The sequence below is a fragment of the Chaetodon trifascialis genome, chromosome 7 (genome assembly GCF_039877785.1).
Source record: "Chaetodon trifascialis isolate fChaTrf1 chromosome 7, fChaTrf1.hap1, whole genome shotgun sequence".
Classification (NCBI taxonomy): domain Eukaryota; kingdom Metazoa; phylum Chordata; class Actinopteri; order Chaetodontiformes; family Chaetodontidae; genus Chaetodon; species Chaetodon trifascialis.
The window spans coordinates 18,741,013-18,760,914 of NC_092062.1; the positions used below are offsets into that span (position 1 = coordinate 18,741,013).

The 19,902-nt window shown below is 46.6% G+C and overlaps 1 protein-coding gene across 8 annotated transcripts in view; it reads right to left on the bottom strand.

The window, feature by feature from the left end:
- The window catches only part of kif13a (kinesin family member 13A), a 37,318-nt gene extending 17,650 nt beyond the window's left edge, over positions 1–19,668 (bottom strand). For 5 of the 8 annotated variants that reach the window (XM_070966174.1, XM_070966173.1, XM_070966172.1 and 2 more), the window contains exons 1-13: positions 19,352–19,668; positions 19,045–19,135; positions 8,381–8,396; positions 6,431–6,491; positions 5,484–5,576; positions 4,544–4,724; positions 3,317–3,404; positions 2,637–2,771; positions 2,414–2,526; positions 2,213–2,324; positions 1,831–2,043; positions 1,618–1,728; positions 1,394–1,528 (exon numbers count right to left, since the gene is read on the bottom strand). In XM_070966174.1, coding sequence (XP_070822275.1) covers positions 1,394–1,528; positions 1,618–1,728; positions 1,831–2,043; positions 2,213–2,324; positions 2,414–2,526; positions 2,637–2,771; positions 3,317–3,404; positions 4,544–4,724; positions 5,484–5,576; positions 6,431–6,491; positions 8,381–8,396; positions 19,045–19,135; positions 19,352–19,406 — 1,404 coding nt within the window. In that variant the 5' untranslated portion in view covers positions 19,407–19,668. The remainder of the gene's footprint in view (positions 1–1,393; positions 1,529–1,617; positions 1,729–1,830; positions 2,044–2,212; positions 2,325–2,413; positions 2,527–2,636; positions 2,772–3,316; positions 3,405–4,543; positions 4,725–5,483; positions 5,577–6,430; positions 6,492–8,380; positions 8,397–19,044; positions 19,136–19,351) is intronic. The other 3 variants (XM_070966177.1, XM_070966171.1, XM_070966176.1) reach the window with 1 other exon arrangement.
- Between the last annotated feature and the right edge of the window lie 234 nt (positions 19,669–19,902).

Here is a 19,902-nt window from a genome sequence, read left to right on the forward strand (position 1 = left end):
AGTCGAAAGAAACTCCCAGCGGACACCGTGTGCTCTGTGTGGTGATGAAGAACACGGAGGAAAGCTGTTTCCCTGTAAGACTTTCAGGAAGGCTAATCTGTCGGAAAAGAAAGCTCAGGTGGAGAAAGCAAAAGCATGCACAAAGTGCCTGGATGTTCACGGAGCCTTCAGCGCTTGCACTCCAAAGTTCCTCTGTTGTAAAGAGGGTTTTAAGAAAGGCGAAACTCCGGCAGACCACCACCATTTCCTCTGCCCCAGGGCATCAACAAAGCAGGATGTTACTAAGAGGGAGATTAAAGTGGAGGAAAAGAAGGGACTTCATGGTCCAACTGAGGAACAGGAGGCTGTGTTTGCCGGGTTGGGGCTGACTTCCCATCAGTTGGAAGCTGTCCACAGAGCCTGTACAAACAAGGTGACTTCGAGAGGCAAGGACCTGATAAAACAGAGTGGCTTACGAGAGTATCCAGTTCTCATGATGCTCATACCTGTCACGACAAAGAGAGGAGACAATCTTGGAGCCTTGGTTGATCTTGCCTCTGATACTAATTACAGTACGCACCGAGCTGCGGAAAGACTCCGGCGAACCCATCTCACTTGTTGTGTATGGTGTTGACACGATGAAGGTGAAAGTTCATACGAAAAGGTACCACGTAACAATAAAGGCGCAGACCTCACGAGGGACCTTGAAGCTCCACGAGATGATCTGCTATGGAATGGAAGATATCGCCAAAGTGGATCGAGTGGTGACATCAGAGCAACTGGAGCAGAAGGAGATGTCTCTGGCTGATGAGAAGGAGCTGGAGATAATAAAGGCTGGCCTGACCTTCCGAGAGAGTGACGCCCACAGCAATCAACTGCACTGGGATGCGAAGTACCCCTGGAAGGAGGATCCAGCCTCTCTTCCTAACAATCGAAGGGCCGTAGAAGCAACATTCCTGAAGGCTGAGAAGCGACTCATGAAAGATCCCATGTGGCAAGAGGCCTACATGAGACAGGTCCATGAAATGGTGGAAAGGGGAGCTGCTGTTAAGCTCACCAAGGATGTGTTGGAAAGCTGGAAGGGCGCCGTGTGGTGGGTGAGTCACCTGACCGAATGCACCGAATCCCCACTCAGTGACTACGCCTGTGCGCCTCATCTGGAATAACAGCCAGGAGTTCAGGGGGGTGAGCATGAACAGTATTTTGCTCAAAGGCCCAGACGTTCTCAATCCCATCAGAGCGGTTCTCCTCCAGTTCCAGGAAGGGGAGCACATACAATTTTTTCTCAAGTGAGAAGGAGAGACTTGACAGAAAATCGTCTGTTCTCACTGTGTATAATGAGGCAGAAAGTGTCTTTCATTGTCATAATGTATTTACAATTTTTGGCAAATGAAAGACGTAAAAGCTGTACTACCTTCAGGTAGTAGACAAGCAGCTCATTCAGGGCAGGATCAGCATTCAGGTTGACCAGGAAACACTTGTCCTCGCCCACTTTAATCCCTGATGTCTCCAGAGAGATGCCCATGCTCTCCAGCTGCTTCTGCCGTTCCTGTGAACAGAGATAAAAGTAGTGTCACTGTGCTTATAAACGTGCTGAATTAGAATGAAAAGTTATGGAGTCTCTTTATGAAGGCATACTGTGGCAATCTCCTCTGTCTTCCTCAGTTTCTCCTCCCAGGTGACAGTCATCTCCTGAATGAGTTTCTCAGACTCATGCAGCTTCTCCTTTAGTTCAGGAGCCTTCATGGACTGATGGGAGAAGGAAAAAGACAATCAGCTGGATCATTGTGTCTGGAATCCAGTCATTGATAGTTCTTGAGTCTCCTCGGTCCACACGATCCCTTCCCTCACCTCAGCCTGAGACAGCTGTACTTTGAGCTTCTCCACTTCCTCCCTGAGCTCTCTGATGATCCGAGCATTGGGGTCTTCATTCACCACGGCGTGGTTGACGATTCTCTTGGCTCTGTCGGCGTAACGGAGCGTGGACAGAGTCTCTTCGTAGTTATCGGCCGCTGGACTCACAGTGGCTATCATAGCCGTCTTGCTGTTGCCGCCAAGATTGTCCTGAAGACATGAAAACATGTCGCAAGGAAGCATAGCTGCTAAATCTTTGCTTTCAGTCTGCGTGCAAAGGACACCTTCTGGTCACCTTTCAGTCACATTTGAGCACATCTAGCACAATCACATATTATTTAACAAGGGGCAGGAATAAATGTGTTTTTAATGGTCAGACCTTCAGCAGCCAGGTGAGGACTGAGTCTCTGTATGGCACAAACTTGGCTTTCCCCTTTCCAGCAGACTGATCAGCCAGAGCAGAAATCACACAGCCTAACGTGGTTAGAGACCTACAACCACACACACAAAAATCCATATCAGAGTTAACCTAGCAAATGATTCACTGGACTTACATACGTTTACTCCAAAATATACCCACTTGTTAATATTGCTGCCCTCTTTGAGTCTCTCTCCAGCAGCTCCAGTCTTGGACACCCGCTCACTTCCTGCCAGGTCGACCAGACTCATCTTGCTCACCTTCTCCCCCGAATTCTGTTCACCATCAGAACACGAGCCAGCAGTCAACAAAACACAAATGAGGTTTCAGTAGAGTCAAGGAGCAAATCATTGTGAAAGAATGTAAAAAGCAAGATAAGACTGACCCCAGACTGAAGGTCGTAAAGCGTCTGTGTGACAATGATGCTGAAGACGGCATGTGATCGACTGCTCTCCTCATTCATGTTGGTGGCTGCAACTGTGCGAGATTTGTTCCCCTCTGACATTAATACCTCAATGTCCTGAAAAACACAGGGAGTGAGGTCATACAAGAAAATACAGTTTAGGAAAGTTTGGAAAAAAAAAGACAGAATATGAGCACATTTGAGAGGATTTAAGCAAAACTTGAACTTGGGTTATTATGATAATAGTCGAGTCAGGCGGTATTCGCACATGGCTGTGTGCCATGTGATTCAGTTGGGTCACAGCAGGCGGTGGGCCAAGGTTGTGGGCAACGTGCTGGACTAATATCAGGCAGAGAAGAGCACAGAGGAACAGGGTGGAGATGTTTAAACTTAATTAAGGAAGGCCCTGCCAAGGCTTGGCATGCAAACTACACAAAACCCCATGACTACATCCCCACATCAGGAACATGTCATTAGAGTTTCAGCATTTGGGAGGATGTGAACCTACATACTTATTGTTATGTAAATCAGTGGCTTGACAAGTGAGGATTTGATATAGAGACATTTGTGCTGCATGCCATAAACCCTGTCGGTCAGTGATACAGGGTGAATTCAGCTTCCTCTCTGGTCGCGGTGTGATGACAGAAGGGCGAAAGACACACCTCGAAGCAGGTCACAGCCAGCTGGGACAGACCATCCACGTATGGACCCAGGACTTTGTGTTCCCGAACTTTCAGGGACTGTCGGCTCCTTCAGGAACAGAGAGAGAGAGCAACACAATGAGTGAGTCCTTTTCATGTTTCTCAGCACTTATGGCAGCTCAACAAATTCCCTCCCTGGAGAAGCAAAAAGCATCTCCTCTGACCTCGAATGCTCGATCAGAATGAACAGAACTAAAGCTCATATGACTCATTGGAACATTTAGGAGGAAATTCCACTTGGTATTTGGCCACAATGCTGGCAAAGCAAACCTCATGTGCACTACAACTGCAATAAAATGTGTGCAGGATTGACTCAAAGTGTAAATTAAACTCTACTTACTGATGTGCCATGTCACAAACTTACACTACAGGTGTGCAAACTTCTGAAGCTCATCTTCACCTGGCTGCTTGCCAGATGTTGAGGAGAAATCATATGGGTCCATAAGAATCAGTGAATCCAACTAAATGGCTAGAGAACCACAGAGGCCGGCAGAAACCAGGTTCACCGTTTCCACTCACAGCAAACAATAGGATGTAGCCACTACAAGCTAAGCGTGACAAAGATCCTATTTACACTTGACTCTACATCATGTGTCTACATCACAGCCAGTGTTTAATGCTACAAATCATAGTGGCAGATGGACGGGAAGGCCGAGAGTGTTAGGCTCATACAAGAGAGAGGAAGTTGCCATCAAAAAACGGGTCTGGCTGCATCTTCACACATCTGCAGCACACAGAGCGCTGCACTGTAGTCCCTCTGTGAGGCTCGGCTCACAGGCTGCTCTGACTGCTCTCCTGCTCCCAGCTTCACTAACAGATGTCCCTGAAACACACTCTTTCACAGTTCACTCTCCCCTGCAGTCTGTCTGCCAACCCACATCAGACCACAGAGGCAAAGAATGCTTCAGTGTCAGAGGACGACGCTGGCCGCTGCTCTGCAGGAAATGACTGGGTTGAGCTTCCTACTCGCATCATTCTGTCGCCGTCGCCCATTCAGGCTGCTAGACACAACAGAGCTATGAGCAGAGATGGCGGAGGGGTCAGTGCTTGTGTTGCAGTTGGAGTGAATCAAGACTATGAGAAAATGACAGCACAGTTTGTGCAACCAGCTGTGTGAGTCACCAGCAGGCCAAAAGCATTACCAAAGCATTAGCTCATTAAATTCAAGTGCTTGTTCTTCAGACTCACCCTTTGGGATCGAGCAGGTCACGGACCTTCTCATTGTAGATCTCCATGTAGGACACCTCCACCTTAAAAGTGTGGGCCTCGTTCCCCTCTGTGTGGACCCTCTCAAACAGCGAGCAGCAGAGTCGAGGGATTAAACCTGGCTGCTCCCCATTCCCCATCATGGAAAAGGACTTGCCTGAACCTGGATGGACATTGCAGAGTCACACTTGATTGTATCCCCTACGAAGAGGAGTCTACAGACCGCGGTGCTTCAAAAACAGCAAAACTGAATTTAAGTTTAAACTGAAATGATTTCCCTCATTCCTTTTTGAGCCCATCTGCAGAAAAAAGTGTCATAATGATCATATAATAACAAATTCTGTACATGTTGGAAGAGTACAAAAAGAGCTAACAGCTAGCGTGGCTGCAAGCTGTGAAGCTGTTGTAGACACAGTCTTGCCTGGTGTGTTAGCATGCTAACATTTACTAATCAACCCTACCCACAAAGCACAGCTGAGCCTGTTGAGAGGGTCGTTAGTTTTGACCCAAAGTACTTCAAACATCTTAATTCTGATCTGATGGTTAGAGCTCTTGATTCGACCGATACTATGTAGAAATCAAACCAAATACCATGTGCTTCCACTTTCCATTAACTAATGTGCTACTTTTCTCTCACACATCGGCTGACTTCAGGGCCACCGAAATGTTGGTGGTATCCTCTTCAAACTTTTCAATAGGTGTGTCTCCTTACCAAACATTTCCTTGTACGGCAGGAAGCAGGATAAAGGAGCTAATCTGATTCAGGATATGAGTTAAGTGATTCACCAGCATGATCAGAAATACAAGTCATCCTGTTGGTCAAACTTTCTACGGACACATCTGGAGACAGCTCGCCCTGCGATTGTACTTAAAGGCATAGAAAAATCAACTCAATGTAGGCTTCATCTGGATTTTCACTTACCTGTTTGTCCATAGGCAAATATGCAGGCATTATATCCCTGGAATGCATTTTCAAGTATTCCCTCTCCAAGGCACTTGAACACCACCTCTTGACCTTTCAGACAAAGAATCAGTCACCATGGATATTATGGCAAACAGACAAAACATCCAGTTGTATAAGCACTCTCAGCTGTCTGGTTTTCATCTGTATCTTTAGTAAGACAAATGCTGATGAGGGCAGCTGAACAAAAAACAATGCAGAATAAGATTGGCGAAGGGGGCAAATTCCTGTGTTGTCGTGTGGAAAATGCTGGGCCGTGTGGAGAAATCTCGTTTCGCTCACTGTCGTGCTCCTGCTGAATGGGACAGCTGTTTAATGAGCTAAATAAAGACCTTGGCCCGGGCCCTTGAGGCAGCCCTTCACAGAGCAGACTGCCCTGTTGCTTCAGCACGAAGCTGATGTAAGCACTGCATTTCCATCACAAATGAGAATGATGTGACAAGGAAAATATCCACAATGACTATGCAAATCTGCCTCGGATCGGCAGTAATAAACTCTTTGTATAGATGTGACCAAAACTGTAGCTGTAACCTTTTCTGTGCAGAGCTCATTAGAAAAATGAATGGAGGAAAGAATGAAACTGAATTTACCGTGTGGGTGAGCCTATAAGAAGTAAAACACTGGTGGATAATTACAAAAGTACTTTTGCATATATTACACATAACCACATGATGATTTTATTGTCAGACAGTGCAAAGATGATTAGATGTATTCACTCATAATGCAAACTCATAATCCGTATACGCACACACCGTGCTTTGCTTTGCATGATGCAAAAACAGATTCCCATCAAGTAGGGAGTTTCCCTGCGCTGTTGAAGCACAACGCTCAGCAGCTCTTCACATGGGACATGATCGGGCTCCTTTGGTGATGAGTAAAGGATCGGGTTCACAGCGTTTATGACTCACCAGCATATTTGGGAGCGTTGGACTCATCCATGGACCAGAAACAGTGGTCAAAAGCGAACACCTGCAGAGGAGACAGCACAGGCAGTGTAAACACAAACTTCTCACACCTGTCCAAGCATGTACAGTTCAATCTTTAGCGGTCTTAGTTCTTCTGTGGCACAAAAACAGGCTCATTGTGCTGTACTGTAGCATGCCACCCTGCAGTAAATCAGCAGGACCGAGCTTGTCCAAGTGAGTAAGATGAAGTCTAAGTGAGCATTGTTTGAGGTAATGCTCGTTAAGACCGCGCCATGACTGTCTGCACAAATCCACTGTTCGCCGCTGTGTGTTTTGTCATAGTGGCTGGAGTTAAATGAATTCATAAATCAGGGTCAGCGCTCCCCAGAAGAAATTCCAGCACCCGCTGACCCTTGTCTCCAAGGGAACGGGGCCGTAGCTGTCCCCGGTGGCGCAGGCTGGCTCTCAGCCCTCATCGCCGGGTCTCACAACACAGATTTGAGCAGCAGCAGAGACCCCTTGTGTCCCTCAGGCACCTGCATAAGCTCTGCACGGGCAACACACAGAGTGGATGCTCTCTGAGACAGAGCAGTGGCCTCATTTACCAAGGACCCCTCCTCACAGACAAACCAGCTTCTGTTACTGTAAGCTAGGCTCCAAATTTACTCAAACCCACACACCTAATGCTCCACTTCAATTTCCCTTTAAGTAGTTGTATTCTATTGCATTGTATGGCTCGTATGGCTGGGTATCACAGCTCTGCCACTTCTCAGTACAGACTGCACTGTCATCCTGCAGTGGAGGCACAACACTGCTGCACATGACTCCTCCTGGCCTTCGGTGCACTGCCACTGTTCTGTCAAAGCACTTTCCCCTGCACAAATACCCCAAATAATTTAATTCCCTTCTAGTCATAATAAGGGCTATTGGCCAGGGAACCACTGGTTGCACAGTCAGCATGTGAAGCACTGAGATCACTCAAGGCTTTGAGAGCAAGACCTCCACTAGTGACTTCACACAAGTGAGTGGGTGCCATTCAGAGGGACAAAAGTGCCATCATTCTTAATTAGGGCTGGTTTGGTAAATAGGACTTCATTCTCCTCTCCGTCTCTGTCCCTCTGCCTGAGGGTGTGACTGCAAACAAATTGTTCTTGATTGGACAATTACTATTAATCAGCCGCACAAATAATGATGAAGCAGAGAAGCACAATGCCCTTTTTGTCATTTCTCAGATGAAAAGTGGTCGAACATGATCGGACTGCAACCTCCGTTTACCCTTTCAAATGCAGGGAGAATAATTTGAGTGCCACCATAACTTAGCAGACAGCCACGTGCTCGTCTAGCTGAAGGGTATTACAGGGTAACTCAGGTTCACGGGCCCCAGAGACCACGCACGCCTGTGGCCCACACTAATACTCTTCCCGGTCTTGTCAGTGGCCGAGTGTACTGAGCACAAAGCCCGTCCCTGGTGTGTGAAACATCTCTGAGCTAGTCACCAGCGTGTTGTCAAGGGGGGAGGTGGGGGTGCACTCCAACAATGCAGCTTTGAATGTGCACACACACTGCCCCAGTGTCCGCGCTCATCCCTCTCTCATTGTAGAGCCTTTGTGGGTGTTCACGAGATCTTAGAGCGCTGACACATTCACACGGACATCTATCCGGCTCCTGCTGACCAACCAAACTGCTAAAACACTCTCAATCATGCCCCTAGAAACAATCCCTCAACGCCAGATCGACCCGTTCAGGATACTTCTCAGCCCCTCAGGGGAACATTGTTGCCCGTGCAGCATCCTGCTCCTTCTTTCAGCATCGGTGATACCAGGACAGTCGGTGAGAAGTGACTACAGATGGCTAATTGCACTGAAAATAACTCTTTTCGCGGTCACTGTGTGTCAGCTCTGTTGATTTTTTTTTTTTTTTTTTGACCAACAGCAACAGATGAAAGTTACATACCTTCGGTTGTTTCCTGCTGAATGAGAGGGCCCATCCATCATAAACAGAAGAAACCCATAGGGGACACAGAGAGAGAAGGAATAACACAGTTAGCATTGATGCAATTTGACAATCAGAACATGTTCACACTCAGCAAGATGCAGCTGCTCTCTCACAGCGGGAAACTGCCCATTGTCTGTGTTGACACAAACAGCTTTTTTCAGAGGAAACTTATGCAGTGAAACCAAAACAACGATTTTTTTTTTTTTTGACACCTCGGACTCCTTTCTAACTGTACGCATTTCCCAAATTCCTGGTGTGACTTCCTCATTCACTCCTTCCCTCATTTATTCACTCATTCACTCGCTCCCACACAGTGGCGTTTCCTGGTGGTAGGTGCTGCTGTGATTGGGTTCATAATTGGGCCAGTGGAGCGTGAGGAAGGGAAGAGATTTAGGTTTCAATGTCCCACTGACTCTGTTGAGTAAATAGCTCTTATGCCTGTGGACTTAACAGAGAGGCCGGGTTGGGGAAGCCGCACTCAGCACTAGCAGCTGCCGGAACCGAGGACAAAAGAGTAATATATATGGCACTAAGTTACGCAGGATTATTATGTTAACTGGAGAGGGAGTTCCCCAAAGCAGAAAATCTATAACACTAAAGTAAGACCTAACATGCTGCAGCTATTCCAATACAGAGCTAGGAAATAACATGTAGGACGATTGGTGCATGTGCATGTTGCTGTACGATGCAGCACAACATATACACCACTCAAGTGCTTCTACATGTGCCACAGTGTTGTCCTTCAGCAGTCAGCAGATCCCTCCTGCAGGCGTCTCCTGGCACAGAGACAGAGGAGGGCATCACCTTCACACAGTAACTAATACAGGACAGACTGCTTTAGGAGGACTGAAACACTGCACCAAAGTGTCTCACACACACCGAGCTGAGTCACCAACAGCAGCACGCCCGGAGAGCTGCGTGACAATACCCACAAAAAAAAAAGCAATAAAAAGGTAGAAAAGAAGAAATCAGGGAGAGTTTTCCTGTGAGGACACTCGGGTCATCAACTGTACTCAAGTTCATTATAATTAGGGACAGAAGAGAGAGCGAGAGGGTACAGAAGTAAAAGGAAGAGGGCCTCATTTGGGTTCATACTCTGAATCTGAATCTGGGCCACTGACAACCACTGTGACTCGGTCTTAATCAGAACAGACAAAGACTGCAGCAGGGCCCCGGTCCTCTAGTTGGGGCCCTCCACACTGCAGAGCAGAGAAGGGACCTCCGGGAGGGGCTGGGAGATATGTATCAGCATCAGACAGCAGGAAGCACAGATCTGAGACTCCCTATGGGCAAACTAGGAAGTGTGATCAAGGACCACTGACCAGGTCCCAATCCAACTTGAAGAGTAAAAAAAAAAGTCAGATTCTTCGAATGTCGAGATGAAAAAAAAAAACACGTGGGAGACTTATGACAACAAATAGACAGACAGCAGCTACAGCCCGGTGAAGAACTGGACAGATACAGAGAACAGATGTGTCCCTGCAGAGAACAAAAAGGACAACAGACACAAGACCGGAAAGAGACAGACAGACAGACAGACAGACAGACAGACAGACAGACACACACACACACACACACACACACACACACACACACACACACACACACACACACACACACACACACACACACACACACACAGTGAATGCGTAGACAAAAGACATGCAGTCATGGAATGCGTGCAGTCTGGACTCTGAAGCAGTAGTAGAAGAAAGTAGCGCTCGCTGCTGCAGTGGACTGGTGGCTCTCGCTCATTGTGTCATGCACTGTATGTACAGTGCGTGCGGCTGTGTGTGCTGCACAAGACAATGGGGGGAACTGTTTCAAACCGGCTATATTTAGGATTTGACACGGCTACTATTTCCTCACAAAGTCTCATAAGGAATTCATTTTATTCCCAAAAACGTAGAGTCTTTCCTTGACCCCTCCCTGATCACGATGTTAAGATCCCACCCCCAATAAGTTAAAGAACATTAGGCTCCAGTTCTCCCACTTTGCTTTAGACATAATCTCTTTAATCTCCCAAGAAATCTGTGTCCGTCTTAGCAGTTTTGTACCTCGCTTGTAAGGTATGTAAGCTACGTCCTCTCTTTCAGTAATTCCAACTTGGCCATTATCATTTCCTGGAGCCCAATGTGATGTATTCAAATTGCTCGCTTGGTTCGCAGCTCTTTAAAAAAGATTCACTTACTACCACATATGACAAAGAGCTGGAACTGGCAAGTGCAATGCAACACACATTGATTACACATGATTAATTAAATTGTAATCACAATATCTTAATACACATCATTCCACTTAAGAAATGCTGCCGTTGGCCGCTCGGTCGCAAATGTCGGACAGCGCAGCCCCAGATGACTCGCGCATGAAGCCCACAGGCTGTTTGCTTGATAATCAGCATGCATGTCAAGTCATGGCTTGTGGGCTTATTAATGGCTGTGTTGGGGTTGAACTGTATGACACAAATGTATGGCACAGAAGTGCCAGATAGCATCAGATTCCTTCCCCCTCAGAGGCAGATGAAGGCAGATACTGCAGAGCCAGCGGGGCAGGGCTGACGTCTAAAAAGGCCCTTTTGGGGGCTGGTTCTGAGTGCCTTAATGTGTGCGTCATCAAGGGCATGCTCAGGCTCCCAAGCCTCCAGCTACCTGATGCCAAAGCACCCATGAATGATTCCAACTTGGCTGAGGGTGGAAACTGGCCTTTCGCACTACTACGATTGTCCCCCTCCCCCTCACATTTTGCTCTTCTTTCTAAAATCCTTATATCTCATCACCTTTAGTAAGAAGTACCACCTCAGATCATTTCTAGATTCACTGTTGAGTGTCAGATTCCCTCAGATCACAGATATGGCACCGTGCATGCTGGTGCCCAAAAGGAAGGTATGACAAGAGGGAGAGCAGCAGTGGAATCCCCCCTGTGGTTATGGAGCCAGATTAAGGCCACTGGGTTATTATGCCACCGAAAACTGCACTCTTCTAGCCCAGTAGGCAACCCACCAGATTAATCTACAGTATTATCCACCCACTGAAGCATCTATCTACCCTTAAAAAAAATTACATTGCATGCCCGAGCACTCTGAAGCATCAGACAAACAGATCAACATTCAACATTTTCATGTATCGTTTATTTAATCTGACATCCCTAAATGCACTTTCAACTCACAGATTGGGAGCAGGCTTTCACAGCCCCAAATGTGAGTTTGAGATCAAAATGAGAATAAATCCAAATCTAGATGCTACAGCTCCCCATTTCCCAGTGCGTGAAGGATATGTCAGATTCATCAGTGCGATTTAGCAGGCTTTTTGATATAATCCTGCTGCTCAGATGTAGTATGTAAATCACATGGATGAAGTTCGCCCCCCACTGAGATGACATTCACAGCATTCGTCTGCCCTATGAGCACACATGGACACAGTTTTTTTTCCTGGCACGCCCCTCCATTGAGTCAAATTCCTCCTCTCGATACGTGGCCTAAACTATGCCTCCCCCACCCTTTTAACCTCCATTTAACCGCACATATGACTTTTTCCCCTGTTTGGCTGCAGACAATTACAATTCAACAAGCTACAGAGCCAAACAACGTCCAAGGTTCTAAGTGTGTGTGTGTGTGTGTGTGTGTGTGTGTGTGTGTGAAGGTGTTGGGTTACAGCGCAACGTGCTCTCACAGGCAACGAGCGAACATTTCAGATGGTCTCCCAGTATGTTTAGAACTGAGGACGCCGGTCCCCACCCACTCACAGCAGAGGTCACCCTGCTGCAGACAGACAGACAGACAGACAGACAGACAGACAAACTGGAGAGAGCAGGAAAATGCCAGGCAGAGTTACAGTAAAGGGGGGGTGGCTCTCACCTCTGACCAATAACACTCGAGATGACTCCAAGGAAGCACGCGGCCCAATGTTGGATTGTCTGCTCTGTCACTTTTAAGAGTGTTCCAAAAGTAAACATGACAAGGGCTTGAAGTCAGAGGTTTACATACAGGATGTTCAAAAGTATTTAAAAAAACAGCTCCAGAGGAAGCTGGTTTGCTGATGACCGAAACAGAAGTGCAGGATAGAGCGAAGCTACTGAGACAGCGAACTATGACTTCTGCCACACAAACAATTTCTGGAACTTCTTCAGCTTAATTATGTAACATATTAACTGTAAATTTCAGCACTGGAAGATGCACTCAGGGCCTTAAGTAAAAGCATGAATACCACACTGTAAAAACACTCTGTTAAAAGCAAAAGTCCCACATTTAAAGTCCTACTTAGGTGACTTATAATCTAGAACAATTTCCATATTAACTCTGATGCATCAGTGTGAACAGCATCTGACTGTTGTAGCTGATGAAGGTGGAGCTACTTTTAACGACTTTATACACAGTTTGGTCCAGTGGTTCACAACATAAGGGCCGGGCCCCTCTACAGGGTCTCCAGATGATTAATGGGAGAAGAAGCGATAAAAAACAAAGTTTGTGATACACAAATCTGTTTTCATTTTTTCAACTTTCTGGGCTGCAACCTTTGGGCAGCAGTTGTGTGGCCCCCAGCCAATAACAGCGCACAGGTGAGGTCGGGACAGGGTTGCGAACAGGTGCCAGACTGTGAGCAGCACGGATCCAAGAGGACGCTACAATGGCGGACACGGTGCCAATAAAACTATATAGCGAGGCGAAATGCCAAGCGGACAAAGCTCGCTCCAAAACCAGAGTGTCTGTGGGATTGGCTTCCACCCGCTGGCGAGCACTGAAGGAGAGAATGGAGAGGAAGACTGACGGCAGGTCGGTGCCAGCGCTTAGCGGAATTAGCTTGCTAAAGTATCGACTTGTCCATTACAATGAATGCAATGTTCCTACAATAGCAGCTTGCATAATGAGCACATGCAGAGCGCTTCTGGTGGCGTGGATATAAAGACGGATGAAGAGTTTCCACTTCCTCCCACTGCAAAAATGAAGCCATGATATCTTAACTTATCCAAAAAATGAACACTTGAACAAACATCAATGTGATAAGGACTACCTAGATTGACAGGGAAAAATATGTTTGATTTTTTTTTGTTTGTTTGTTTGTTTGGGCCACCTATATGACCGACACTGCAGGCAGACACCGGGGGACGATGACTGAGGTGTTCTGGCTCTCTGTCATGTTGTACATACAGTCAATGCCATACCTTGAACCAGTGACTACACCTATCAGCTAAAGGTAGTGGGAGCAAACGGCTTAATGTTTCCCTCTGGGCTGCAGTGGAGTAGACATATTAAGTAGAATAACATAGAAATATCCACATGAAGTACAAGTACCTGAAAACTGTAATTAAGTGTAGTACTAGACTAAATGTACTTGATTACATTCCACCACTGGCCTTGGCTAATGGCTCTACGGCTCATTGTTCTAACTAAAATTAGCTCCCTATGAAAATATTCGGGCTGGCTGGGGGATATCACTCATTAGGTCATCAGCATAACTCCACAACGTTTCTGCATCATGGTAACCTCTGTCGCACGGCAACGGTGGTAAACATGGAGGCGAGACAGCCTACCAGCCTCATGAGTCAAAGTTCCAGCATGAAAGCCAAACTCTGGATGTCAAAAACAGCCTTAATGAAGAGCGCCGCCGTCAGCAGCACACATGACGCTCATGCCCACTTCTGCGTGGAGTTTCCACAACAAATGTTAACAACACAACATATGATGCAGGCGGGGTCTAATTTAATCCTCTCTGGCATTTCTAACACCACTGTGATGAGCTGGGTCAGCAGGCCGTGGGCCAAGTGTGTGTGTATGTGTGTGTGCGTGCTGAAGACAGAGAGGGCCACATCTGCTCTAAAGCCTTAAATTTGGTTCGTTTCGAAGGCAACAAACAAGCCAAAAAGAAGTGAAGTTCATTAATTTGTTCAACATGGCGAGGCTTCCTCCCCGGAGGAAATGAAGTGACACATTTACTGCCAGGACACACCTCCTGTGACCCGTCTGCTTGCTAAATGTCACTTATCTGAATACATGCGCCATATGGCTGCTCAGGACAACAGACAACAAAAGGCAGAGCAAGCATGCACACGGAGGGAAAAGCATATCCCAAAAGTCATCAAAGAGAAATACGCCAAATAGATTGTTACCGTCATTACATGCTTGAAGTTAATGAGATCTAATGAGCGGGATATTCCTCCGCAGACAGACACAAGTTAAAAACTTTTTTAAGCTTTTGTTAATGTTGCCTGGCTCCACTTCCCCTCAATGAGACTGAAAGTGAGTCCACAATAAACCTATCCCACCATGAAATTAAATTCATGTAAACACAACAAGCTGGCGTCAAAACTTCAAAAAGGCCTCGTCTGAGAGAAACATGCGAGGAGGAAAACGCCGTGGAAGAAATGTCTGAGAGCGGATTTTCACATAGGCTGCTCTCAGAACGAGAAGCCACATCTGAGATTAATGAAGCACAGGCTTGACAAAGAGGGAGGACGCCATCTTTTCTCAATTCCGGATCAAGATGTAAACAATGTCCCACCCTCTAAACAAACAAGGAACAGTCCTCGAGAGAAAACGCTCATTTTATCAGTGGCGCACAACACTTTCTCCTAATGACCTGCATGAATAAAGCTCTAAAGAGAAAAGTTGGGCCAATGGTGCCTAATTTAGGCCAACTAACTCTGAGAACAACGTCTTACTGAATGGAAAGGTTGATTATTGGCACACAGGGAGCAAAATGGAAAGACAAAGGGAACATTCCTGAGGGCAGCCACTGGACAAGGCAGCATTGTCAGCAAAGGCCTGTTTTGGAAAGCATGATGACACTTGGTCACATGTGAATCCAGAGAAAGTGTGAGCAACCTGCAAAACTTCAGCAATGTGGGAGACGTCTATTTGCATCTTTGACAGTAATGTATGATGAAGGTTAACTAACAGACAGACAGGATGAGAGGCTCGCCATGGAGGCCGTGACAAAGCACATGTTGACCATATTGGGTCGCTGTCCGGATTGACTGTAGAACACATGGACCAAATCACACAACTTGATCACAAAAATGAGCTCAACTGCAATTAAACGCAGAATGGGGATACCATTTCTAAAAATCCCATCCATTAGAAGTGTTTTTTGGGGTTTTTTTTTTTTCATAGCGCCTAAGCTGAATGAACAGAAAAAAATGCTGCTGCTATGTTTTGGTGTCCCTCACACACACAGAGTCACGTCAAGGAGGTCCTCTGTGAGAGAGACAGACAGCGCGCTAGCAAGAGCTCATCATTTCAACAATCTCCACGTGGGGAGGTGCGAGGCTGCACACGCGGGGGCAGATATTCTGTTAGGGTCACGCCCCTCTGACAGACCCACTGTGGTCAGACAGTGGTTCCATCAAAGTCATTGATATTCATCAAGTTTGACTTTCTGATGACAAAATGTGCTTAAATCATAAAACAGAGCACACAGCTACCTCTGAAGATAATTTCAAGATGAGGACGCACTGCACAAGCAGCACCCCGCGAGTGAACGGCTTTTAAGCTGAAGCTCCCCTACACTCGATTCAGATTACAGCATCCGAGTAAGCAAGATAACTCAGCCAAGGGGAGATAAACCCAATTGAGCTCTTCTAACCATTAGTGATAAGGAAGAGATTACAGCGGAAATTACAAGCTTGGTTACAGACATTATCAGATAAAGACTTCCACTGGTCATCTTGAAACGCTCGTCCGCAGAGCTGCAGCAGCACGGAGGATAAAAGTTAGGCCGAGAGGCCAACAAAGAGATGTGTTGATTTAAATACACATTTTTAAAATCACGACGTAGAGGCGGGGTTAACATAAAGAAGATTTTCCGAGGTTTGGCGGCCCTGTATCCAATTGTTGCACGCTGACAGACGTGCTGGGGCATGATAGATGTAATATGGCCCCATTGTGCGAGTCGAAGGGTATTTTCTTGTCATGATGCTCCACCGCTCATCCCCTGCGCAGACAGCAGCCTCAGGTATTTCTCTGCCACTCCACCCCAGCCTTCATTGTGTCTAAACCCCAAAGGGGAGCAGACTGGCGCGTGAAAGCAGAACTATGCTCCGAAACTCCCATTTCAAAAGTGCCACTGGTGCCAACTTAACAAGCAGATGAAAGATAAAACTTAAGAAACTTAACCTGTCGCCCTGAAGTCAAAATCCATGCTTCACTTGCCCACCACCCAGATCACTGTTCATTTCTCAGGGAAATAGGAGAGGGCGTCTGGGTCACGAGTGTTGCTATAATGCTCGGCGGTGCAAAGAATGAGGCTTAACCATCAAAGGAAGTGCCTTATATTTCTTCAAATTCTTTAGGTGACTTGCTGTGCTGTGTGGTCTCTGCAAATCCTGACTAAAACTCAGAGACACCAAGTTCCCCCCGCGACAGACTTGATTTCTGCCTTTCATCAGACTGAAGTCATATTTAGTATTTTAAGGTACTGAGCAAAACAATCGTTTCACAGTCATCCTTTTCCCATCGTTGAATCTACAGTCTCAGGAATAAACAAGAGTTCCATTCATTTTAGATGCGTCTGCATAAAAATATCTATTACTGTTCCCTCGCTGCGGCTGTGCTCCAGCATTCCCACGAGAGAGAGAAAGGTTCCCATGATCTGAGCCCTGCAGCCATATTTGGCGTGCTAATACCCACTAAATCTGACACATTCGCAACACACAGGAACAGGTGTCTTCAAAACAAGGCAAAGTCTTAGCGATCAGGGTATCCCCTTCTGCGGCTCCACAAGCAGCCGAGAGGAAAATTACATGGTTTAAGAAAACCATGGCAGCCTAAACACAGAGACCCAAAACACACACACACATGCACACACGCACACAGCATGAGCACTGAAATGTTAACAAGTAATTATATGCCTGGACTACACTATAGAAAAGAAATGTGACATAATAAAACCAAACTGAACCAAGGCCGTCGTCACTCTACAGACATTAAGAGTTGGACTTGATGAAATTGTTCACATTCTAAAAATAGATTTGGCAGAATAAAAACTGACCCTGGGTACAATCTGTTAAGACTGAAATCCAGCAGAAGCTGAAAAGATCAAGATCGGTGCACGATGCCTCACTCAGATATGAAACCGTGTTTGTGTCTTACACGTTCACAACAGGTAGCAGTGGAAGCATTCAGCATCGGATCCAAGCACGCATCTGTTCACTGAAAAAAACACTGCAATTCCTGCACGCTTCCTGACAATCCTGACCTCTCACCCACAGCAGCTTTCAGTTCATACATCCTATTCTGCATACGTTAGATCTGATTTGCTTAATTGCCTGGAACGCAGCCAATGTGTGGCAATTTCAGTTCTGATAATCGCCCTAAATGCAGGTTAATGTGTGGACCCGAGGTTCTGGGGGAGCCAGCTCATTACCATTTAATGCTGACTGCTGGTTACATGGAACAGCGGAGAATGTGGTCAACAGTCCAGGACGTGGGCCCTGAGGATGTCTGCTTACCTCTCATGACGTTCATTTGAAATAACCAGAAATAAAAAATGATAGATCAAAAGCAGAAAAGAAACAGTCCTGGATTTTCTTTTCCTAAATGAGCATCTTTTCAGATTTACGCGCACCAGAGGGTAACCAGGTCAGCTGTTTAATCATGTGTGACACCAACAACAGGAGGAGAGAAGAAAACTGAAGAAACATGAGATCTCTGACTGTCGCTAACAGGCATGACATGCGAATGACTCGATAATCAAACGGCCGTCATTAGCCTACACGTTGTGTGCAGCACAAACTGCAGGGGTTTTTCTTGCTGACCTTCACTGTGCAGACAGGGTGCGAGAAGCATTAGAGGATGCTGAGCTTTCCTTTTGCAAATGAACGCCTGAGAAAGCGTGCCGCTTCCTGCCATTTGTGAAAGGCACAGTGTGGTTGAACACCACTTTGAACGGCACACAAGTTAATCAGTTCTGACTTGGGAGATTTACGACTGCTCGCCCCAAGGCTGCACATCAATCTGCTTCGTCCAACAGCCGTCCTAATGTATCAGACACGCTTAAACGCCACCTCTGGCCTTAAACTGCACATCAGATTATGCAAAATCTGTTATATTATCTGTATGTGCATCTTTGTGCTGAGGTGACTAGTATTGGAAAGTTCACATGAATTGCATAATATAATATCATGTTTCAAGCAGGTGGGTGACAGACATGATGTCCTCAGCAGCAGCAGCGGCGGCGGTGGTGCAGTAGTACTGTTTGTCTACTGCTTTCTTTATGTAAAGAAACTGTGTGAACTGAAGTGTAACCCTCACTGCTGTGGATCATCGCCATGCTGTCTAATGCTCTGCTGTGTTTTCAGACACTTGAGTAGGACATATGGTGCACTAGCTCACTGGAAAAACAGTTATATGCTAACCTTGAATGTTATTGTTACTGTATTGCAACCAGGGTGGGATTAAGTTGTTACAGTGAGGGTGCAGCCTGCATTTTTCTGCACTTACAGGCTTTTCCAAAACACCCAGAGTCCCCACAGTGCACTGCAAAGACTGTTTGCACTCAAACTAACCACAGTAAGGCAAAAGATGCCCTAGCTACAAGAAGCTCCCTGCACCATATTGCTTGCTATAACACAGTTTGCTCGTATTAATTCGCAAATACACACTTCTGGCTGTGTTTCAGCTTTGTTTTTACCTGTTCTCCCCTTTCGCATTTGAAGGTGGGGGGTGCAGGACTGTTTGGTTGTCCTCCATATCCACGACACATTTTGTATTCAGTTCAATTTCTGTGGAGAGAAGTTAGTTAGGAAAGCAGAGCAGAATGCGGGGGTGTGAGGAGCCAAATCGGAGATACTTTCTTCAAACTATAAGTCGCCTTCAGGCTCGAAACTCAAGCCGAGAGCAGCAAATGGCGAAAAAATCTAAACTTTATGACAACGTAGCACGATCCGAGGAGACAGAAATGTGAGTTTGCAAACGCAGATCGTCGCTTTAACACTTACCTCTGCGGTTCATGGGCCGGACTCTCACTGCAACTTTTACCTTTGTATCCGACATTTTCGTCCACTTTTCTCTCCCACCCTGTCTATGCGCCGAGCTATCAGTGTGCAGTCCGCGAATCCGCGACGAGAAGCCCGGATTTCTGCCAGAAAACAAGGGCTCTAGTTAACCATCCCCGAAAGAGTCCACACCTCGAGGAGAAGAGATAGAAATATGCTCATTTTTCCCCCCCTTTATATCCATCCGGGTTCGCTTTCAGTGCAAATCCAGCACTCTGCTCCAACCTCAGACAGCATCCCCACCGCCATCTTCCACTGGGAGCACGACTGCTCTCCTCTGGCAGACCGGAGGCGGCGGTGCCAAACAGGGGACAGGATTTACACACCGCGCCGCTTCTCCGGGGCGGGGTGGGGGTGTAGGGGGGTGGAGTGGGCAAGAAATGTGAGGCAGTCTGACAAGTTGATTTACATGAACCCATGATCAGCATCATTAAAAGGCCGAGTGAAGAGGAGAGGGTTTATTAGGAAGGCACTTTAAACTGTCTCTGACACAC